The 26,054-nt window shown below is 36.1% G+C and overlaps 1 protein-coding gene across 1 annotated transcript; it reads right to left on the bottom strand.

The window, feature by feature from the left end:
- Positions 1 to 831: 831 nt before the first annotated feature.
- On the bottom strand, positions 832 to 26,054 carry LOC137652476 (PRL-1 phosphatase-like). Its single transcript, XM_068385907.1, is given in 7 exon segments — positions 832 to 2,482; positions 3,833 to 3,966; positions 4,108 to 4,274; positions 4,760 to 4,891; positions 17,330 to 17,424; positions 17,427 to 18,268; positions 25,889 to 26,054. Coding segments are annotated over 5 exon segments (540 nt in total). The 5' UTR covers positions 17,458 to 18,268; positions 25,889 to 26,054; the 3' UTR covers positions 832 to 2,482; positions 3,833 to 3,851.

A 26,054-nucleotide genomic window follows, 5' to 3' on the forward strand; every position in this document is an offset into this window, starting at 1 on the left:
GTGGCTCCTCCCTGATAAGGTTAAATGTCAAATTTTATTGGATTGCCCGTTTAAGTATAACCCTACAGATGCTGGTTTACATGAATTATAATTCCTTCCAATACATTTCCCTACCAGATTGTGAAGACTAGAGCAATCTCTTACTATGGGTGGAGAATTAAGACTTAGATTTAAAAGATGAAAAGAGGAACCAATGCTTTTGAGAACAATAGATGAAAATGCAGAAGTGGATTATGGGAATATCACTGCTTGAAAGATAAAAAAAGAGTGAACTAAGAATGGCAAGCATAGTAAAGGTTAGAGGTTTCAAGTGTGTCAAAACACAGATGGTGTGGGCATGTGGTGAGGATGGATGATGGGAAGATTAGAGGTGATGGTGTGGGCATGTGGTGAGGACGGATAGTGGAGATATTAGAGGTGATAAGGGTGTCACGACTCAGATGGTGTGGGCATGTGGTGAGGATGGATAGTGGAGATATTAGAGGTGATAAGTGTGTCATGACTCAGATGATGTGGGAATGTGGTGAGGATGGATAGTAGGGAGTATGGAGGGCTTGGGAGGAACCTGTTAAGGAAGAACATCAGAAGAGAGGCAGAGAATCAGATGGCAAGATAAGGTGAAGGATGATATGAAGATGCGCTTTAGTGAAATAGAATCCCTTTGATAGAAGGCATTGAAGAGGGGCATTAGGCAACTGACCCTTTAAAGTAGGGATGATGATAGGAAACAAGAAATAAAGGTTTCATTCATCATAATTATAAACTTTATCAATACTGAAAATTCCATATAACAGATAGAAATCACAAACTAGGATACACAAACAAAGAAAGTACCAAAAAACCATTTTATTATGAACAAGTTCACACTGCTATCGTAGCCAAAAATACAGACACTTACAAAGGCTGTGTGTGTGTCCTGGCAAGCTCCACAGAGGGCTGAAGTCATTATACACCATATTGGTGCCACCAGGAGTCCCACGCAACAACACACATGGGTCAACGAGAGCCGCCCAAAACGACTTGTCGTTCTAGCAAAATTGACATGATCTGGCCACTGCTTCTTGCGCTCAATATGGCCATTGTTATAGGACTTGACCTTTACATAAAAATCAAAATACCCAGGAGAAAAAAAAAAATCAAAGAAAAAGAAGGGATAATAACTACAGTATTGTGAAACTAAATCCCTCTTGGGAGGTGTAGTCTGGGGTGCCAAGTATGGCATGCAAAGGTATCCAACTATCTTGTCTAAATCTTTACACCAATACCACTGTTGGATTGGTATAATGGCATTTCTAACTTTGTGAACTATACTGAGTAAATGATAGAAAGGTCATTTTTTTTTTTGGATGGTTTAAAAGTCTGTTTAATTTTGGATGGTATAGTTCTTTTTAAATTTTGTTTCAACACAACACAAATGCAGAGAAGGGTTGATTTATACTTGGGGGAGTTATGATAATGCTTTTTTTTATTTTGTGAACCATATTAGTAAGAGAGACCAAGAAAACAAAGTCTGTTACAATATATCTAAATGGAGTCTCAGATTCAAGAGAAATAAAAAGCCAAGTGCATCAAACCAAGTCACAAGTCAGTCCTATACTGTATAAGGTTATCATGTATGTACCTTCTTGTAACTTCTCTTGTACAGTACATACGGTAGAGGGTAAACAGCAAGGCAGGTTTTAAATAGGCACCACACCCAGTTAATCATCATAATTGTCAAGAATTTGGGAGACTAAAAATGCTGCAGAATTTATAGAAATAATTTTTCATTGTCATAAAATCTCTTCCTTATTTTGGAAAACACTGTCCATTCTACTAAGGAATATTGATAAAACAAAATGGTAAAATAGAAGCCATAGCTTGATGCACCTCAAAACAATTTCATATACCATGGTTTGAAAAGAGAGGTTCCTTTTTCTGTAGACTAGAAACAGGAAGTTAAAAAGTTGACAGCAGTAAAATCCATGATGGGTTCTTACAATACACATTCAAAAGTTTTGGGGCAGTCTTCAATTTTTTCATGTTTTTAATACATTTACCAATATTTCTCCAAGTGAAAATTACAAAAAATGAAAATACTACAATATTTACATAACAAAATGCACTATCAAGTGAGATATACAATATGTTGACTAAAAACAACGTTACAATCTAACGGCGCACGGGCACCTCATCATCTACTTCAGGGTTTGAGCTAAAAATGGGACAAAAAATAAATGTTTCGTCTTAATTTAGAACAGCACATAAAAAGCTTCAAATTGCAAGAGGGCAAAATATTTAAGACACCAATCTACATTTTTTTTTATTATTTGTGTATTTTTAACAACTGAAACTTCATCCCATTTTTGGCAATAACCCTTCTATCGTAGTCTCAGTGGGTTAAAAAAATTCCATACCCTTTTATGTACTTAGCGATTTTAGACATTCTATTTCCAATTTGTTCCCATCTGCATCACATGAGATTTCCAAAGAGGATCACCACCTGAAAGCAAATTAAAATCAAGAATAGAAAAAGAGCACCATCCTCACCGCCCAATAGTGCTCGACTCGTCATCTCAAAATTTGACCAAGAGTAACTACTCGTCGGGAAACTTTTGTTGTATGTGATAGCTGCATCAGGACCAATGATTATATAAACTATCTTCTCTAGACAACATATCTGTTCCGAGAGGCTTTGCCCTCTTTGACAGCAACAGATATTATATGACGGAGATGACTTATCATAAAAATCAGTAAAGACAAACTAGTTTTCACATTTTTCAACAAAACACGCTTGAATTCAGGTCTCCTTTTTCTCAACACAAATTAATCAGTCATTGGGAACCTAACACTAGGAGAACCTCATCTTGGAGGTAAGAAAAATAGATTCAGTTCAAAAAAAAGAAAAAAAAAAAAAAAAAAAAAAAAGGTACAAACCACGAGAAGGATTTGTCATACGACTTCCCGGTTTGTCATGAAGGAAAAAAGTCGGTCTCAGCTGAGCATTTTTCTTAATTCTTACGACTCCTTCGGAAAAAACTGAATTATTCCTAACAGAAAACTCAGATTTTCCTACTTCTAGCAAATCATCTAACTTTATATTTGGTAGTGGTAACTATCAAATGGCACCCTCAACATTAATTCTTCCCCCATAATCTAAAATCACTTGATAAGGACAAGCATAGTATGTTTAGAAAATTAGCATGAAAGGAAATCAAAATTGTTGACAACTGAATATAGTAATTTACCAATACAATAACCATATTCATCTAACAATAGTATACATTGTGTAAGTGAAAATGTGCATAACAGGCTGAAACTTTTTATAGTCCAGAAGAAACTGTTACTATATACTGTATCTGGTGTAAAGTGTAGTAAACCCGATACACCAAACCAAAGTTTTTGAAGATCCAACAGATGACCACAGGAGATGAATTTGGACCAAAACACCCCCACAGACAGAGATCGGGTCGACAGACCACCAATTTCACTCTACTGGGAAATAAGCAAAAGAAATTCAACAAAACTTTAGCGTCTCCTTCAACCTTGAAATAGTTTACCAGTAATTAACTACAAATGCCAAATCATCTACGTTAGTACTACCCAGAAACTGAAGTGTAATTTTTCATAGACTAAGTCAACTACATTAATAAAGAGCTGAAATTTGTTTCCATAAATGCCACTAAAAAAAATATGATAATTCTACATTTCTCACAAACAACCAGCTGTTATCTTATAGACATGTAAATGCAAGAAGGGTAAAGTTAAGGAAATTATCTAGTTAAGGAAATTATAGCTTTTCCAAGATATTTTGTCAAAATATTTACAAAAACCACAAGAATACTATACTTACAAAGATTAGGTGTACAAAATTACTGTACACAACATGCACCGGTCTTATGGCCATTCTTCAGACGAAGTCGGGACTTGGGACGGTACTTTTCAAGATATGCCAACTGCTTTGCATTGATTGCTCCTCGACGTTTCCTGCGAATTGAATTGCCTGCTATAAACGCATTTCCCATCATCATTTTGGAGTCTCAAAATTTTGAAACTTGCTTCAGGAAAAACATAATTTTAGATTCACCAAAGACGTTTATTTCAGAAGATTCAAATTAGAATTCTTACTGCCTGATGAGTTCAACAGCATCTTCATAACGCTGCCCCAGCTCAATTAGAGCAATGGCCACCAACACCGGTGCACGTCCGAGGCCTGCCACGCAATGGACAGCAACTGTGCACCCTGGATCTTCTCGGAAACGTCGCCGCAGCAATCCAAGCCACTCCTCGACAATCTATAAAATATTAAAAAAGGATTAAAATCAGTTTTTAAAATTGACATATTTACATCATCACAGTAATAAAAATGCTAATATAAATGGGGAATGAAGTAATGCAAACAGTGAACCACATGAAGCGCACGGAGGCTTAAATAATTTTTGCACAACTCAGGGAATTTCCAACAAATTGTTGTTATTATCATTACTTGCTAAGTACAACCCTAGTTGGAAAAGCAAAAAGCTAGGGGCTCCAACAGGGAAAATAGCCCAGTGAGGAAAGGAACAAGGATAAATAAAATATTTTAAGAACAGTAACATTAAAATAAATATATTCTATACAAACTATGAAAACTTGAACAAAAGAGGAAAAGAAATTAGATAGAATATTGTGCCTGAGTGTACCCTCAAGCAAGAGAACTCTACTTCAATGCCAGGAACCTTTTCAAGAATCTTTCACTCTTTAGCACATAAATGCAGTCCACATTTACTGGGCTTCTTACCTCTGTTGGGGGGAATGTTCCGTCATCAAAAACTAAATCCAAAACTGAAATGCCAGCCTTCTTCAGCTCATCAGTCTTGTATGTTGGTTCACAGACTCTGACCACATCGTGCACACCGTGCTTCACCAACTCCTGAAATTAGGTTCTCTATTAGTAAAAAATTCTCGATAAATAAGATACTTACTATGTATATTCTTCTAAGCAAATCCTTGAGAAGATATAGTCACAAGGTAAACAATCATTAAACAAATTTGTCTAAATCTAATTCATAAATACAATAGTATAAAAATATTCAACAATACAACCCCTACTTCACCTTTGGATGTGTAAATATATCACATTATATCACATCTTATGATATAACTAACTTTTATGTTACCTATTGTACACAACTAACATATCAGTTTACCGCACAGTTAAAACAAACCCCATAGGCTACTGTCTAAAAGGCTAGTTTGAAGAACATAACATTTAGAAGCTATAAAAATTCCATCTGTGCTAATTCCTAATTATTTCGGTTATTGGATAAAAGAAATCATAAATATAACTGCTACCAAACAAATAGTTTTCCCACAACCAGTCTGTGAGAATTCTTTACAATGATAGAATGTAACTCATCCTCTTAGCCTTTCAACAAATTTGAGGTTGACATTGCATTACCATACGCTGGTTCGCAATTGCTTCAAGCACTCACAGATTTAGGACTTTGCCAGTGTTCTAACACAGCCACCCTTTAACTTGACTTTTCCAGTCATTATCCCATTTGAATAGGAGAAAGACAGTATGTGATTTGAATTGTAGTGGTTTTCACCACACTATTTTTTGTCATCAGAGTTGTAGGAAACCAGCAGCATTATGCTGAAAGCAGTCATCCTACACAAGGATACTTCTGAACAGTGTTTATGCTTGAACCAGGGTGGCCGTTGCCATGGTAACCGACGTTGTGACTTCGGCTCCCTATGAGTTAATTATAATAAAGTTCTTTCCTTTGCATTATAAAAGCTAACATATACCTTTTTTATCATGTTGGAGCTATAGCTTCCTAAATCAAATTGATTAACCCTTTCACCTCCAGGCTATTTGGAACTTTCCAACCCTTAACCCCCAGGCATTTTTTTTTTCTCAAGCACATTTTGCAATACATATTTTAAAATTGCTCTACCAGCCTTAATTTTCGTCAGAGAGAGGTCAGGTTGGTCTCATTCTTTTGGAAAATGACCTAAGTTTCTCATAAAGTTATCAAAAATATGCAAAAAAAAAAAAAAATGTAAATAGTTTTTTGCAAGGACGTACCAGTACGTCCACAGGGGTAAAGGGATGAGTTTTGTAAAACTTACCAGTACGTCCATTGGAGGTAAAAGGGTTAAGGGCTATTCATCTGATCAATGACCAATCCCTTTATGTTTTCTTTAGCTTCTCCAAGTCTTAATCTCATTGGTTTTCTGTACTGTATCAAGTATGCACAATTCTAACAAAAGCTCCTCCGACTTGAGGAGTGAGACCTCCTTATGTTATAGTTTTGTAAACCACATCAGGCCAAAACTTATCCACTTTTCCTCATACATCGTGTGACAATCGATATTATTTGGATACCATGGACAGTAGCAATTTCAAATCATTCCCTTAATTGGTAAACTTAACCCTTCGTTTTCAGGATTTTTTACCATCATCCATGAAGTTAAAGACCCATTTTTTTTTCCCCTTCATGACCTTCGATCAACGGGATTAACCGGTGATGAGGTGTGGGACAGAGGTAGATGGAGAAAGCTGACCAGAAACATCGACCCCACATAGAAGTGGGAAAAGATGTAGACAAAGAAGATGATGATGATTTCCACATGGGCTTGGTGACATGTATGTGGGTCTTAGGGTGCTCATACATCTGGCTTAAAATAAGATGAAAAAAATTGAGAGTAATCCAAATCCTGTCTGTTTAATTCACAAGGATTCACCTGGCCATTGTTTGAGTGTCAAAACTGAAGTATCATATTCATTTTCTAAGGTGAAATCAATCCCATACATGGAATTCCTTTTAAATCTGATGTCTTTGAAAATATTGTAAATCATAGTATATTATCTATGGAAATTCATCATCCATAGCAAGAAGGTAATACTGTACAAGACAAATAGGTTTGTAAATAATGAAAGAAATTATTTTCAAAGTTGAAATCAAAGTTCTAATTGTCTGTAAAATGCAAGAAACTACAATACTAAGATAGTAAAGTGACCTAATACTACAGTAATATCAATTACTTCAATCTAATGGCATCAACTATCAGCATTGCCACACAAATATAATGCGAAAATTTAAAACTCGGGTTAAAAATACTAGGAACTAATATAAGACGCTAAAGCTACGAGATGGTTTCCTATCTTCACAGATGTCAACATTTAACGATGGTAGAGGTACCTACATAAACAGGCATTCAATTCCATTATAATTTCTACTCAAAGTGGAAATCCATATACAATAAAGAGGTTCTAGCCTTTGGTGTGTTAAAATTCAAAGTCTATTGTAGAAAACAAAACATTAAGCTCTGTCAGAGAATATTATTATTATTACCTGTTAAGCTACAACCCTAGTTGGAAAAGCGGGATGTTATAAGCCGAAGGTCTCCAACAGGGAAAATAGCCCAGTGAGGAAAGGAAATAAGGAAAAACTACAAGGGAAGTTTAAGAGGTAGTAATAACATTAAAAGGAATCTTTCATATATAAACAATAAAAACTTGAAAATAACAAGAGGATAAAAACTTCAAATTAACGAGAGGAAGAGAAACAAGACAATAGTGTGCTCGAGAGTACCCTCAAGCAAGAGACCTCTAACCCAAGACAGTGGTAGACCATGGTACAGAGGCTACAGCACTACCCAAGACTAGAGAACAATGGTTTGATTTTGGAGTGTCCTTTTCCCAGAAAAGCTGCTTACCATAGCTAAAGTCTCTCTTCTACCCTTACCAAAAGGAAAGTAACCACTGAACAGGCAGGGGAAAAAAAATTATGGAGAATCAGATTAAGAGGAGGCAAACACACTAAGATGACAGGAATGGATTAAAGATGTGGACAAAAAAAAAATAGCTTTACAGAGTTAAATGAATTTAGGAAAAACAAAAGAGATTAAAAGGACTAAGAGACCAAAGTGATCTGAAAACAAATCAAGAGATTGAGAATGCCGACAGTGTCCTACGTAGAATACAAAACCCGAGACGGTTTGGAGAGCTATAAGTATTTCAAAATAAACCAAATCCCAAGAACATGATGTTTAACATGTGATTTGCTCAAAAGCAACTGGAAAACAGGTCATTAAAAAGTTGACCCTCATACAGTACATGGAAACAAAATTAGACATACTGTACGTTAAGGCAAATGTTCACCATTACAATGTAAAATGATTAAAAAGGTAGAAATTCTGCCAAAGCACAACACTATTATTATTATTATCTTTATTATTATCATTATTATCATACTCATTATTACTGGCCAAGCTACAATCCTACTTGAAAAAACAGGATGCTACAAGACCAGGGGCTCTAGATAAAAAAATTGCCCAGTGAGAAAAGGAAATAATGAAATAAACTAAAGGGAAATAATAAACAATAAAAATAAAATATTCTAAGAACATTAAAACACATCTATCATATATAAACTATAGAGACTTATAAAAACATATTGCTGCAACTCTGAACTTTTGAAGTAATATACAGTATGGGCAAACAGCAAAATAAAAATATTCTATGCAGTCTTACCAGGAAATTACTAAGAGAATATCATACCATATGAGGGTTCTTGAGAAAGCATTTTGAAAATGCACTAGAACAAGCTCTTAGAGGGACTATAAAAATGGAGGAAACTAAAAAAAGCAATTGATCTACATTGGCTGGCGATTAAAGCGAGAATTAAATCTAAAATATGTATAATAACCCACCAAGTTATCAGAACCGGTTGTCCAAAATATCTAAGAATTGCTACATGTCAAGATAGCGTCCTGACACAAGAATAGTTACAGATGGTTTCAAACTATTAGAACCTAGATACATGTCTACTGTAGGCTCTAGAGCCTTTAAATATGCGGCCTCGAGACTATAAAATAGATTCCCACAAGACATCCGAATAATTGAAGATATTAAGGCTTTCAAGAGGAAACTGGAGACTTCCTTATTCTGCGAGTGTTTTGACAGTGATGATCAAACAGTAAGCGAACAATACGAATTGTGAAATGTTAAATGCTCCCGAATGAACATCATAAAACGACCGTAGAGGTCCTGTAGAGAGTAGGATTCCCCTGCTGTACAGGACCAGATAAGCAGCCCTTAAAGTAAGTAAAGTAACTGTCAGTAATACAGTACTTCATCCAACATAGGATCACAGGCAACGACAGTACCAGAAACATGATACATTCTAAAAATTAACTAGCTATTTCAATATATGCTTGCCTTACATCAATGTGGTGTTCCTTTAAAAAGAAATTCAACAATCCCTAGAAATTTAAAAATTTCCCTTTACGCCACACAAAAGCTACCTTGTTTCTGGAGGAAAGAGGATCTGGCAGTTAGAAATTTAACAAAAAGCTATTGAAGTCTATAAAATGTGAAAAGTACTAGTGAATGAAGCATCTTGTCAATAGCACAACCGATCATTATGTCTTCTCATTTTCCTTCGGGACCAAAAGGTCTTCCGTGCAAAAAAAAAAATCTTTATCCAATCACTTCCATTTTTAAATGAATAGCATATGAATCTCGGGTAGTTTCAGGGAAATGCAGTACTAATACATATGTGGTGGTGTCATTTAGACAAAAATACAATGGTGAATCTTCAATGTTAAGGGACAGAAGAGACGCTTCCAGTTGCTGAATGCGTTTGATTATGGGGTCAGAAATGCATTCTTTACAAAATTTTAATGGAAATCTTTTTATTGAAATTAACTGTAAAGTAACAAGTTACAAATACTTTTAAGGTAACAATGACAAAGTTGACTTAAAAGTGGTAAAGTGATCTTACAGATAAAGAGTGAGGTCAATAGAAATGTTGAAAGTGAGACTCTCATTGCAACCTGTAATTGGAGTAGAAAATTTTGTGTCCAGTCAAATGGCATAAAGATGAAAGATGATAATAGTATTATTGTTAAAGAGCAGATATCTTTTTATAGAAGATATTCATGGAACTTTACTCATATAAACGTAGTCAGTATTTAGGAGGGCCTAAGAAAAATAGAAGCAACAGCTTTTAATCCATTCACTTTTAAACACACATTGTCTATGGAGGACTAAAGCTATGTAATCATATTCCATTAGACCAATTTTTTTACAATGAAAACTTGTGCTTTAACTTAGGAGACGCAGGAAATATCCAATTTTAAAAAGGTTCTTTAGAGAATAAAAGTTATGCCAGGAAAGCACCGAAACAATACACTGTACAAGTATAGTGTATATAGTACAGGATCACAAATGACGAGGCTGAATAACCTGACGTAGCTGCTATATGTAATAAGATGATAAGAGCTGTCAGTCAGCTCAGTGCCAGATGAGAAACTAACAGACCACTGACAAATGGCAAGTCCACAATGATTCAGATAAAATAACCGAGATAAGAACCCAAAAGGAATTTATGCAGAGCATGCATAAATGAAAAGAAAATACTAAGCATTCAGTAGGTGTCTCACCCTACAATGGAAAACTTGGAAATTTATACTGATGGAAGAGGAGGAAAAAATGCAATGGCAAATGGATATCCTGGAAGTTTGAGTGTTCAGGATGTGACTGTATGCTGTATAGCTATATAAAATTAAGAAAAAATTTACAAGAAATGAATTTAAAGGATAACTTTTCCTTTGTATGCTGTACGGTACATAAGTAAACTGATAAGTTTCAAAAGGAATAGGGGAAAGAAAAAATTCACTAAGTGTAATAAAACTATTTAAGAATCCTACAAATTATTAAAACTTTTCTAGTCCAATAATCTCTTCCTATCAATGCATTCTAGTGCATATTCACAATTTTGTACCCAGAATTATCAGGGCATGTGCAAATCTAAATGGATCAGAGATAAATACTTAGATTCTCTAAATAGAAGCAAAAAATTACCTCTGCTCAACCAGGCAAAGTTGCCAAAGACTAAGTGTATGCTCCTAAAAGCTCTATGAGATGTTGTCAACTGACTGGCTTATTTGATGGTGAATGGGGGTTGAGGGATTAAAGAGTTGAGTAATAACTAAACCTGGGGGACGGGAGGGGCTAAGGGGAGAATAGCATATAGGCTCTGTCTCCGTTCTGTAGCTTTTTCTCCCGAGTGTGGTTCAGTTTCTGTGGGGACATCACGATGCAGACTTCACGCGTTCGTTGTGGTTTCTTACGCTTTGTAAGGATTGATGTTTTAATGGCGTCTTTGTGTGTGTGCACTTATGACACTACTTGTTAACCAATATAAAACTTTTTCCTCTGGCCACCCAGCTGGAGATATTAGTTTGGCTGGTCTAGATCTTATGCAATAGCCCAATATGGTGTCCAGAAGACGATCCTGCACAACATTGTCCGGTCCAAGGAGAGGCAGCTTCAGTACGTTCATGAAATCGGAAGCAAAACCTTAGTGGTTGAAATTAGGCTAAATTAATATTAGCGTTTGGTGATACAGTTAATGAAAATATACTAGTCTGTGGTTAACCAACGTGCAATTAAAAAGCTTTGGCATAATTCCTGAAAACTTATCAGTTTATCATCACTGACATTAGTGTTAAAAACACTTCAGGAATATTTTGCTAATTGCCTTACACACAGTACAGCATGTTAAATACATAACTGTACTTTACTCCAAAGATTTTTTAATTAATAAATTACAAATACTTGGCTTTTTCTTTAAATAAAGCACTTCATGCATGTTTCTAAATGCTTAAAAATGTTAGGCTACAAATTTAGGGTAACCCAGGCTATCCTAGGGTACTTTCCCAAGTCTGAATTTTGACCAAATCCACACGTCCTTTGGAGCTATAATTGTGGATTAGCGGTATTACTGTAAACAGCGAAGTACTCAATATACAACCTTCTTACTGACAAGTTAAAATAAGACAGATCACCAAGGATAATAGCAGTGCTGGTACATGCAGACAAGAGGGGATGTACATTGTGTTTATTGACGAAAAGAAAAAAAGTTTTAAATATAGAAGAAAAGTTGATATATGTACATGAGACTGATGGCTTGTACATGAAAATAGAACATCTGGACTGAATATCCAATTTATACTAAAAGGAAATATGGGTGAATGGCAGCAAGTGTAAGGTAACAAGGGTAACCTCACACTTCGCAACTTTAAGATTCGAGTTGCCCCACTTTTTAACTAAACTATGGAGCAAGCAAATCAGGCATTTTTACCTAACCTACTAGGAATTGTTTACTTATTTACTTGCAATTAAAGAAAAATACAAAAAGACAAACCTAATATTCTGGTCTCATTTGTATACACCATTAATTATGACGGCTCATTTTTAATGGGCCAATTCCATGTCTCTTCTACAGCATGTCTCCATCCTATCCTTTCAGGCAAAACCCTTCAAGCCCAGCTCACATTTTCTTTAGCATGGTTTCTGGCAAAACACTTACAGCCGTTTTAACCTTGGTTTCATTTAATGGCAGCCGTTTTAACCTTGGTTTCATTTAATGGCAGCCGTTTTAACCTTGCTTTCATTTAATGGCAGCTATTTTAACCTTGCTTTCATTTAATGGCAGCCGTTTTAACATTGCTTTCATTTAATAGCAGCCGTTTTAACCTTGCTTTCATTTAATAGCAGCCGTTTTAACCTTGCTTTCAATTAATAGCAGCCGTTTTAACCTTGCTTTCATTTAATAGCAGCCGTTTTAACCTTGCTTTCATTCAATAGCAGCCGTTTTAACCTTGCTTTCATTTAATAGCAGCCGTTTTAACCTTGCTTTCATTTAATAGCAGCCGTTTTAACCTTGCTTTCATTTAATAGCAGCCGTATTAAGTTTGCTTTCAATTAATCATTACTGTAATTAAATGAACTCCAATCATTACCTATCGATATGGGTTACCTTTTGTTAATGCTTCAAACCTAGGCGTTTGTTTACTCCTGGATTTGCACCGCCAGTGATGAGAGGAGGGGTGGCTGTGTTTCATTGGGCCCCGCAAGTTCTTCATTATTCTAGGTTCCCAAAAAATATTCATATCAAATAAGTTGGATTCTTTTAATTTATTAACTGTTGCTGCAGGATTCTTAAACCTGAAGTTATTCAACAATTAACTTGCACATTACTGCATGTCCTTCAAGGATTGCATTTCATAACCTAACACTTTTAGCTTTTATACAAAGCTCAACCTACAATGAACTAATTGTTTATACTAGTACTATAAAATAATTCAAATTCTTTTCATATTATTGATTTAAAAGCTTCAACCCAACTCTATACCAATCAAGTACCGTACATGGCTTATTCGTACACTTCTCTCTACATCTGAAGAATGTTCTCTACTTCATAATAGACTATAACAAGCCTCAAAATCTATTCACGGTTTTTCCCAACGTCACTTCCATTGAATGGTTCGGCCTTTAGTGTTACTTCAACTATTGTAGTTTTAACGTAATTGCATATGCAATGGAATGCATCATGATCTTTAGGCATTACCTAAAGAACTTGAACTCATGGGGTCATTCAGAGGTCATTTGCGAAAGGAAATGATTTTCAGAATTTCAAGATGCCGATTAGGAAAATCCTCAACTACAGCTCTAAGAAGAACAACAAACATTCTCGTGCAAGTGGCAGCAACACAAAACCATAAACTAGTTGAAAGGCAGCAGCAGCGAGGGTCACATTGAAAGGTAAAAACATTAAAACATTTTCATCTTATAAGACTTTAGATTCCAAACCTTTCTGTTAAAAGTATTTAACTTCAGGGAAGAAATACTTATAGGGAAAAAATATATCTAGTACAAGATTGTCCTGCCAAAACTAGTATATAATTGGACTATCGAGTTCTTGCTTAATACCTATAGCCGAACCTGACAACTCTACCGAACTGCACAAGTGTTACGCTATCCTTCCGTCAACAAACACCTTGATATAAGTTTCCAAGAAAAAAAATACCACTCAGCATTGTCCATGAATCAGTTAATATTGCCATTCACACGTACTGAAAGTTATATATCTTTCTTCAATGAAATCCAAACTGTAGTTCAAACAAGCAGTTTACATTTTCAAGTCGAACGGGATTCTGATTAAATTCATCCATAAGATTCTTTGCTAAAATCTTTGTAAAAGCTCAATGACCTTTTCAGGTAAAACACCATCATTCAAAAAAGCACATTTCCTCTTTCTATCAATAACGCTGATAGGGTTTTCTACCTCTATTATGCATTCAAAAAATGCATAAATGTTCATCTGGGCTCCACAAGGCACCAGAGGAGTTGGAAGACCCAGGCTTACATGACTGAGAACTATGAAGTGCAAGGTAGAAGATGATGAATGGGGAAATATTGAATTAAAAGCTCAAGATAAGAGATGACTGGCAAAACCTAACTGAGGCCCATTGCGTCAATGGGCATGGGAGATGATGATGATGATGATAATTATGCATTCACCCTACGCCGAGGATTTATACAAACTTGCCAGAGTATAAAAAAAAATAAATTTCTAAAGTTCAAGCAGGACATTCATGACATTCTTTTGTCACAGCTCTGTCACTACTGTGACATAATCTCTCTTAAGCCAGACGTAACATGGTAACATCCTGAACTAGAGGGGGCACTCAGTATAAAGCATGCCTTAGCCGTGCTAAGCAACCTTATTTTGCTCTTTAACTACATTGCGTACTTGTACTTCGATATATTTTCATGTTTACCATGTCCAGTAAATTTTGCTGAAATTAGTTCAGTAGTTTTTGCATAATTTTTAACTAAAAAAATATTTGTCATCTACTTAGCATTGCAGTTATTTTCAAAGTACTATTCCATACTTGTGCTTTGAAGTACTCTATCCAAATTGTAGCCGAATTATGCTTGGGTCATACCCAACAAGACTATAAAGTTTTGTCAAAATCGGTACAGTAGTTCTTTGTAAAGTTGCTCACAAACAAATCAATACACAAAAACATTTGGCAAAGGCATTAAAAGAATGGGCAGACTTCTTTGCTTAAGCAGGGATACCAAAATCACATCTCATGAACTATGGGGAACCATATTCGTTAATAATAAACGCAGACCAGCGTGAATACTAACAGCGTGAATAGTATCTTAGAGACCACCTGACTAGATAAGTGAGGCTTGGGGTACCACACATAGGGAAGGAATTATAAAGGCAGCTGATGATAAGACAGCCTGTGACAATTACTAAACCTTTCAAATTTAGTTTATATCTATGTATTTCTGCATAAAAGTACAGAAATTATTGAGAGAGAGAGAGAGAGAGAGAGAGAGAGAGAGAGAGAGAGAGCGAGAAAGAGAGCGAGAAAGAGAGAGAGAGAGAGAGAGAGAGAGAGGAGAGCGAGAAGAGAGAGAGGAGAGAGAGAGAGAGAGAGAGAGAGAGAGAGAGAGAGAGAGAGAGGAGAGAGAGAGAGAGAGAAAAAAGAGAGAAAAAAGAGAGAAAATGAGAGAGAAAAAGAAAGAGAAAAAAAGAGATGAGAGAGAGAGAGAGAGAGAGAGAGAGAGAGAGAGAGAGAGAGAGAGGAGAGAGAGAGAGAGAGAGAGAGAGAGAGAGAGAGAGAGAGAGAGAGAGAGAGAGAGAGAGAGAGAGAGAGAGAGAGAGAGAGAGAGAGAATTTCACATTTTTTCCAAAATCCCCCACAATTTCATTCTCAAGATAGTTATGACTCAAGAGTGCATTTTGGCTCCTTTGATGACTGAACCACAATGACACTACCTCTGGCAACTGCAGCAGAAATCTCTTAGCTTTTAGTTCTTGAAACATCTTTGGTATTTCCCAGTTTGGCAAAGGGCTTCATCAACAGCGTGTCCTGCTCTAGGATGGACTTCATAACACCAACTGCCTATCGACTGGTATGCCCATAATTGCGGTTATTTCAAAACTTATAGATGCACTATACTATTCAAAGCAGTATAGTGTATAGCCTTGCCATTTTAAAGATGCCTTATCAGTGTTATAACCATATCACAGTATAGTGCTCCAATATACTTTATAAACAAATACCACAAGACTATGCCAACAAATAAATAAAAACTCGAAACAAAATTCTTTGACCTTTTGCCTTTGACAACTCAAATTCCTTTCTAACCAACCTTAAAAAAAATCACCATTTGTCAAAATTTTAGATTAAGAAAGAAAACTACTCAGTAAAGTGTTACTATTGTGAAATTAATTTCACACTTCCAAAAAGAACTGAATCATTTACAGAAGGCATTATTGAAAAATGATTATAAGATTATTATTATTACTAAAAGTTACAACCCTAGTTGAAAAAGCAATATGCTATAAACCCAAGGGCTTTAACAGGGAAAATTAGCCCAGTAAGGAAAGGAAACAAGGAAATAAATTAATGGCAAGAGCAGTAATGAACAATTAAAATAAAACATTTTAAAAACTAACAACATTAAAATAGATCTTTCATAATATTTAAAGTACAATAACTTGAAAAAAAGGAGGAAGAGAAATAAGATAGAACAGTGTGCCTGAGTGTACCCACAAGTAAGTATATCTAATCCTGCACTCTTTTTCCCTATCGCCCTTATTGGACCATTTGAACTTTAAAGAACTGTATAAATTTTTAAAAATTTAAGAGGAAGAGAAATAAGATACAACAGTGTGCCAGAGTGTACCCTCAAGTAAGCATATCTAATTCTGCACTATTTTTTCCCTATCGCCCTCATAGGACCAGTTGAACTTTATAACACTACAAATTCAAAAAAATTAAAGAGGAATAGAAATAAGATAGAACAGTGTGCCAGAGTGTACCCTGAAGTAAGTATATTTAATTCTGCACTATCTTTTCCCTATCGCCCTTATAGGACCAGTTGAACTTTATAAGACTACAAATTTTAAAAAATAAAAGAGGAATATAAATAAAATAGAACCATGTCCTGAGTGTACCCTCAAGTAAGCATATCTAATTCTGCACTATTTTTTCCCTATCGTCCTTACAGGACCAGTTGAACTTCATAAGACTGTACAAATTTAAAAAAATAAAATAGAAATAAGATAGAACAGTGTGCCTAAGTGTACCTTCAAGTAAATATATCTAATTCTGCACTCAATTATTTCCCTAGCACCCTTATAGGAACAGTTGAACCTTATACAACTATATTATTAGAAAACACTAAAAATTTGAAATAATAAAAGAGGACGAGAAATAAGAGAGAACAGTGTGCCTGAATGTTCCCCCAAGTAAGTATATTTAATTCTGCACTAATTTTTTTGCCTATCACCCTTATAGGACCAGTTGAACTTTATAAGACTGTACAAATTTTAAAAAATAAAAGAATAGAAATAAGATAGAACAGTGTGCCCGAGTGTACCCTCAAGAATATCTAATTCTGCACTATTTTTTCCCTATCACCATTATAAGCCCGGTTGAACCTTATACGACTGTATTATTAGAAAACATTAGACAATCTTACCTCAATGTAGGCTTGCATGGTGGCATCAGTGGGTCGGTCAGTGATAAGGAAGCGCATATTCTTGTACTCGATTTCCGAGGGGGCTGGTCTGATGCTTTGGATCTCATGTTGGCGCTGTTTGCACTCATAACGCCCAAAAGGACTAAATAAATAAAAAGACAAGTGTAACACCCGAAGAGGATTCGCGTTTACCGATCCAGTGATGTTTAGTATTCTCTTCCCAGGAACTTGAAAAGTAGTTTTGCTTTATCCCCAATGACAGGAAGTTGGCAATATCTACGATGAGCTTCAAAATAAAAAGCGAGGATAGACACCTTCAGACGTGATGGGAAAAGAGATCTCCACTAAAAATCTCCTCTATTTTTTTTTTTTACAAATATATAGCCTATTGCAGCATATGCACATATATTTAATATATATTTATATATTTATATATAAAAAGGCTGATTTTATACACCGTTCACAATCACACTATATACACACAAGACACACTTAAGAGGCTTTTTTTTTTTCCACCGAAACTAATTTAGTAAAATATTATGGATAATGAGGGTAGTGAAGGAAGAGATCTGGCAGTAAATAAAATCTGGCCAACCAGATCTTTTCTGATCTCTAATTTTGATTTAGCCGAAGAGCGCTAGCCAAAGAAGGAAGAAGAGCTCTCTCTCTCTCCTTTACAGCTAGAGCCTGGGGGACTATGAAGCAGAGGAGCAGCGGCAATCAACAACGCAGCCGCAGAGGACCCGCTAATTTTCCCGCCTTCGCTTTACCCCATCACCAAGTTCAGTCTCCTGCTTTTTCACACACTGACACACTGCAAACTCATACACAAGATGACATATGATTCAAGCAGCTTTATTTGATGTGATATTGTGCCTTGCAGAATTCGCCAGAGCCCTTCAATAACTCCATAAGTGTGTAGCCTCGCCCACTGGACAGCTGAAATGATAAGGAGGGGTCGTTACAAAAAATGTTTCATAATGAAAAAAGATAAACATATGGTCACAACCACAACATTGCACCACAAACCTACAGCAATTGCTTATAAATTTGTGGCTCAACGTTTGAAAATACAAGAAACCGTTTGCCTCTTTCTCATTTTTCAGAACCAAAATTCATAAACTTGTATTTTTCCAAACTACTGAACAAGATTTATTTAAAAAAATCCTTTTTTTCTAACTTACGCCCAAGATGATTTTAAAAAACCCTGTCTTTTTCTAAATTACTGCAGATGTTTATAAAAAAAAAATATATTTTTTTTTTTAAATTACTCAAGATGATTTTAAAAAGCCCTATTTTTTTAAAACTACTGCGCAATAATACCTGGATTAAGAAGATTAAAAGCAATACAAACCCCGCTGCGTTTCCCTCTTGATAATGAAATCAAAGAACCAACCTTTGGCTAATCCATACAATAAACCTTTACTACCTCCAGTCATACAAATTTTGGAGGGACCTACAACAACAAACTATATGAACCCACCTTCATGAAATTTCTTTAACCGGCACAGTATCAGCGTACACCAAAACACAAACCTTTTGTGGTAACTGGCATTCCACTATAAAAGATACCATACCATAAATGGCGCGGTCATGATCGTTCTGTTAAGTTTAGGAAAGTATGGACTAGTATTTCAACAGTATTGTCAATACTGCACATAAGACCTTGAACTAAACCCATCAATAGAGAATTGCAACTAGTTTAATTGATTTTCAATTGAAAGACATTTATAATAGGAATTACTCTTTATAATTTTGACAGCAACATTAGAATACAAAAAAGGGAATATTTGTATCAATTTCTTAATAGTTTTCACATACCATCAAGTATCAGACTTATCTTTATCTATACATATTCTAAAAAAAAAGTGTTGCATCAAACCATCTTTTACAAAATTCCCATTTCATAAAAATGAGCTGCTTTTAACATTCTATTTACAATTAGGAATAAAGTCAACCCATGCATCTGATATCACCGATCAAAAAGGCCATTTCATAGATGGTCAAGATTGCAACTCTAGTTCCATAATACTGATCCGTGCTAAAAAAAAATATGGAAAAAATGAAAACTTGGTACAAGCAATAGTAGTTAGAACAAATAATGATTATATATTACAGTACACGATGTTATATACTTTTCACAAATCTCTAGAATGTCCTGAAGTAATTCAATTGACACGGATACCAGTAGCCGCCATCACGTCTGTTACTGGCATCGAAGAACTGTAGCAATTCACAGTCTAGCATCTTAGACTAAATTACTCACTAGATTTTGCCAATAAATGACCACACCTTAAGGACAGTTCAAAGTTGCAGCAAAAATTTTGATGCTGAACAGGCTGACAAAGTCTTTTGACAGCTTATATGACATATCTGTTTTGATATTACCGTTTTCAAAACATTTTATCGTTAACTTTTTCTCATATCGTTTACCAATTTTCTTATTTCCTTTCCTCACTGGGCTATTTTTCCCTATTGGAGCCCTTGGGCTTATAGCATCTTGCTTTTCAGGTCACTATAGAGAATGGGAGTAGGGTAAACTACACAAAACTCTGGTCGTTTGAGAGGAGATACCAGTAACTCCTAAGAAAGTGTTTCGAGGTAAGTCTCTGTGTCGGAACAAAATAATATTAAAAGTGCTGGAAGCATAAATTAAGATTCTTTGCAATCCATTTTCAATTTTTCTCTTGTTTAACATATGAAATTAGAAAATTACAATCACTTCAATACTACCTGACCTGCTCATGTACTAACATAGATCATACCTAATAGGTTTCCAAGTACCTGATAAAGATTGACATGAATGGTTAGTAATACCAAGATTAAACTTTAACCCTTAAACAATAGACAACATTGAACTCGTCATCTGTATTACTGAAATATTTGTTATACACACACATACCAAGGCACCTCCCCCAACCTTGGGGGGCAGCTGACATCAAACAAATGAAACGGAAAAGGGGACCCCACCCCCCGCTCCTCCCAGCCTGACAAGGGACTCAACCGAGTTCGGCTGGTACTGCTAGGGGTGCCACAGCCAACCCTCCCTCGTTATCCACCACAGATGAAGCTTCATAACGCTGAATCCCCTACTGCTGCTACCTCTGCAGTCTTCCAAGGCACCGGAGGAAGCAGCAGAGCCTACCGGAACTGCGTCACAATCGCCATACAACTTGGCACAGGTGCCTGGGAGGCTATTCATACCAAATGTGTAAATGGAGACAACCCTGCAGTCCCACAAAGTTGGGCAATAAGATTGAACCAAGGAAAATGGAACTGACCGATGTTGTCAAACATCAGATATAAGGAAAGAAAACAGCATTTTGAAACAATCAACTAAGATTGTGACACACAAAACCCATGGATTGGGTTTACATCACTTGGGCTATACGGTCCATCACTCTGCAAGTCAGCCTGGTGGAAAGAAAGGGGTACACCTGTCGTCAGCCAGCCTTTTGCAACGTTGCACCTGCTCTCCATGGTTATGGATGCAAGTTTATACCTCATGGGTGTGCCATTGCAAAATGTCTAGTGAACTACATTATTTCCACCAGGCACTAAAATAACCCAGTAAATATTTGCTACAGGCCATTCTGATGGTAGAATCCAGAGCAGCCATATTTAAAACATATTCCTCAGTCCCAAGACAAACCTCAAGACTAACTACTATTATGCTTTAAAAATTTCCACTTCGACAGTACAGGTCAGTAATTCTCATTGATTCCAGAGAGGCTGAGTAGCATGACAAAACTGCGACACCAAAGCCAAAGGAGTAGATTCCAAATGCTTGACAGGGGAGAGATGATACCGATGTAAAGAATTAGTTCCTCTAACTAAATGGACAATACTTCACAGGTTCAGAAGATGGGCTCTCCACTTGATTGGACTTTAAGGGTTTAGAGAATACAACAGAAAACCTCGATATATGCATTTCCCTCACCACTTATCTTAACCTCGTAGAATTTCCCATAACGTTGAAACCTGAAAAATGTTTGGCATTAACAAGGTCTTCCAACTATGTGCCAATTGTAACTACATAGGCTAGTGATATTATGAACCTACTAAAAACGACAAATTCTACGAAAATTGTATTTTTCCTAGCACACATATTGCCAACCAATCTTTAGGGGTGGTAATATTATGAACCTACTGAAAAAAACTATTTCCATGGTAACACAAACTGGCTTACCACCATTCGCAACAAACTTGATGATGGACAAGTAGGCCTGGGGGTTGGACAGAGATAACCGGATTCTCCAAAAGGATACACAAGTCCCACGTAAGTGTATTCTTATTTATCCCACTGAAATAGTCCTCAGAATCGATAATAAAGACTTGCAACGCTTTTGCCTTTCCTCTTTGGATACTATCAAGGACTACCCATTAGTTCATTAGTTACTAAAAAGGCTAAATGTTCCACTAGTTAATGGATGAGCAAAGCACATGCCAGTGAAATTAAGGGAAGAAAATTTGGACACAAATGTAAACCCACAAGCTTGACCGAGGTATCCAATGCAAGGAAATCAGTGGTCCAAATAATGGCACAGATAAATAACTATTTGGTGTGTCCAGGAAGCTACTGGTGCCATTTCCCTGATAAAAAAAAAAACCTTGAATGCAATACACAGGCCATTGCAGACAAAATTACATAGGAATTCCAGCTAATAGAAAGGACAAAGGTCCTTGAAGTTGGTCGAATTGAATGAGAACATGAAAAAAAGCATGTCGATGGTCCACCTACACCAAGAAATCCTCCTTGGTTATGTCTCAGCTTGAACCATCCTAAAAGGGGTCAACCATAGGAATCTTATTACTCCCTACATCACTGATCTCACACTTCAAGATGCTTCTTGGACAATGAAGACCCAGGTGTAGCAGACCATTGTCATAGTAAACACTACCCCAATTGATCCCTCCTATAGTACGAGTTTAATTTACAGTAATCATTCAGGGTTTGGAACTTTACCAAGACGGGACATGGTTTTTAGACCAGATCCCTTAACCTTTCAAGTCTTCCAAATGCAGTGTTCCATCCTACAGCAAGGAAAGCATAGATTGTACACCCTGACTACGAATGGCGTTGATGTAATTGCAATGCAAGGTTACCTAATTTAATCATTTTCCCCAGTTCATCCCCAATCAATAATTATACAGAGGTTCCAACCACACTCAGGTTAGCATGAAAGCTAATACTGTACAATAGTTTGTGATGTAGTGATACAAGATAAAGTCTAAGGTGTCTGTCACCATACATTCTTAATTTACTGGTACAATAATTCAATTCAATGTTTTGCCGCACAGTAGTGCTCTCTATGGAAAGGAAACAACAGAAAAATAGCTAGCACAGTACCATGATCTAGACCAGCCTTCCTTTATCATCACTATAAAAGCCCGACGCCAAATTTTCAATGGCTGGCAATGCCCTGAGAGCGAAGGTACAGTAGTTGATAAGCCAGCAAGCCGAGTGTTAGGTCAGTTGAATGGGTCATGCCTAACTCATCTATCATTTTTAAACATAACTTCACTACAGCAATGAAGTCAATCCACAGCAAAGTATTTATGGTCACATTTCAGGTGTTTCAAGGTTGAATTATATTTTATTTTCAGTGGATTGATAAAATGGGTCAATTTACTCCATCATATTTTACCACACGATAAGGCTGCTTCTTTATATTTCGTACAACTTCTATCACTCAGACCTCACAATACATGTAATGTTAGTTTTCTTTTTTATTTGCCTATATACTTCACCATTTCTCCCGATCCTCTATCTAATTCAAATTATATATAACATATGTGAATGTTACAATAGAACAATTTCACTCAAATGATCTCAAGCACCCACCACACCAATTTCTGGATTAGATCATTATTGAACAAACACTGAAAGCAATGAAGTCTGTTCTATTCAGAACAATTTAGGTGTCACATATTTAGCCTACCTTTAGATTGAATTGTACAGTTGTATTCAAAATGCAAAATTAGTGGTAACATTACAAAAAATATATATATTTGGGGAGTAATTTGTATTTTTCCTAACTATAGAAACCTGAGTTCTTTATCATTATTATTATTACTTGCTAAGCTACAACCCTAGTTGGAAAAGCTGAATACTAATAGTCCAAGGGCTCCAACAAGGAACAATAGCACAGCGAGGAAAGGAAATAAGAAAACTACACAAAAAGTAATTAATTAATATAACATTTTAAGAAAACCAACATTAAAATAAATGTTACATAAACTAGAAAAGATTTAAAAACACACAAGGAAGAGATATATGATAGAATAGTGTGCCCAAGAGTACCCTCAAGCAAGAGAACTCTGTCCCAAGACAGTGAAAGACCATTGTACAGAGGCTATGGTATTATCCTTGACCAGACAACAATGGTTTGATTTCGGAGTGTTCTCCTCCTAGAAGAGTTACTAATAGGAGATTAACCCTTTTACCCCCAGGCTATTTGGAAATTTCCAACCCTTAACCCCCAGGGGGTTATTTTTTTCCAAGCACATTTTGCAGTATATTTTTTTTTAAATTGCTCTAACAGCCTTAATTTTTGTCATAGAGAGGTCAGGTTGGTCTCATTCTCTTGGAAAATGCCTGAATTTTCTCAAAAAATTATCAAAAATATAAAAAAAAAAGTTTATAGCATTTTTTTGCAAGGCCGTACCGGTACGTCCATGGGGGTAAAGGAATGGCTTTTGTGAAACGTACCAGTACGTCCTTTGGGGGTAAAAGGGTTAATGAGCGTGTTAGTAAAGAGCGGAGCGTTTGTATTGGTGTCGGAACAATTATATATGACACCATGGGTCACTCTGATGGGTCCATAGGAACAAAGGATCCCCCGACACTAGGAGCTTTTTCATCGAACTCTCATTCAGGTAGGACACAGTAACCTTAGTTAGATTAGATCACAAGCATATTTTCTCAAATCCACAACTAATTAGGGTTTTAAGAGTAACCGTTATCCAAAATATAGCCAGTTAGATTAATAAAAAATGGCAAAAAGCTGTTAGCTTGTTTCAACTCTGCCAACTACAAGCAAAATCAATAATGCAATGGATAGGTTGGCTAAAAAAAACTCAAATTACAGGATTCCTTAAAATTTGGCGACATTTATCCAGCTATCTTACTTATATAAAAAAAAAATCATAAATTACCACACATCTTGGGTAACACAATATCTTAATGTATAAAATACGAACATAAGGCTATAAATATTTACCAGTGGGAACAAAAGATGGTATATATTTACCCAAGCACCATCACTATGATACCCTGAACTCCGTTTCCCCTTAACGTAGTACACCACGACATTAAGCCATAAGACCCCGCCTTAATTCACCCGACATATGATACTCTATTCCAAATCGTCAGAAATCTTGGAATAATTCAAGGTGTATTAATAGAGTTAGACTAGCAAAAATTACATTAGCTGAATAGTCTAGCCTACTGACAGGGCAGCGAATCACGGCTTCGAATTTCTCAGCTTTTGAATTTCAAGAATAGTAATTCTTTTTTTTTGAGAATTTGATGCTATATACATATAATTACCCTATACACATATGGTCCACCGACTATACAATAGGCTTTAGATTATCAACAATTTGGTTATGAAATCATCCCAGACGAGACTATATACATTATGCCATTTTGTATGTCAAACACAATTACTACGTAAACCATTAATTTTATTTTTCATTGATTATATTTAATATACATTTTGAAAATACTAAATAACCAGGCACTATTTAGTGGCCTACTGTGGGGGTGTTGATTACGTCAAGGGTACGAAGTCTCTGTTACCATATGGGTTGATTCTAAAGCATTTAATCCTGCTAATAAGCTAAAAGCTAATAACAGCTAACCCACGAAGATAATCCTGTATAAACAGACCACTGAAAGCTACATAGAATAAGGGCTTGGTCAAACAATGAACCAGGGCCGTACATGACCACAACTACACAAAGAAAAGCAACAGGAAAAAATGGTAAGTGCAAAAGCCCCATTATTATTTGCATGGCGAAAATGGGGGCGAAATAAACCCTGAAAATAGTGGCCTCTGTGTGTCCTCAAAAAAACAAAGGGGACATTTGGACTTGATCCGTTCCCAAGGCCGTCACCCTGCTTTAATGCCAATCTTAAAATTGAGCTTAATTTCGATTATCTCTTGGCTTTAAGAACTGAATACTATGCCGGATAAAGCTATGATCTATAATAATCGGGGGAAATCGAGACAGAAATGATAGCAAGGCTTATAAAAGGGTTTTTCTGCTGAGGGCTGACGTCAAATATGGAGTAGAAAATTCCAGACATTGTTCACATCTTTTCTCTTTCAATGCGCATTTAAAATTGCGACTTCTACGAATAATCTCATTCCGGCCCGTTCATATAAGCAGCACCATAAACCAGTGCTAAAAAATACGAAAGAAACCCATTGTGTGAATAATAAGAAAGGCTAAATTCCGAACACCAAGATGAGACATCGTATTATGCAGCCATTACCAACCTAACACTTTACTAAAAATCGAGGACACCTCCTCTTTCTAACTCCTCCTCACCTGTGCGTTGTTATTCCTGGTGTATTTAAATTTCATGTTTCACTTCACAAACTTGACACAGAACAATGTGCGGTCGAACAGACACTATCAAAGTTGATGCATTGGCTTAGCATCCGTCAGCAAAGGTAAGATCCTCTTCACGGGAGTTTCGCTTCTTAGGGAGAGG

This window comes from Palaemon carinicauda, chromosome 13, assembly GCF_036898095.1.
Source record: "Palaemon carinicauda isolate YSFRI2023 chromosome 13, ASM3689809v2, whole genome shotgun sequence".
Classification (NCBI taxonomy): Eukaryota; Metazoa; Arthropoda; class Malacostraca; order Decapoda; family Palaemonidae; genus Palaemon; species Palaemon carinicauda.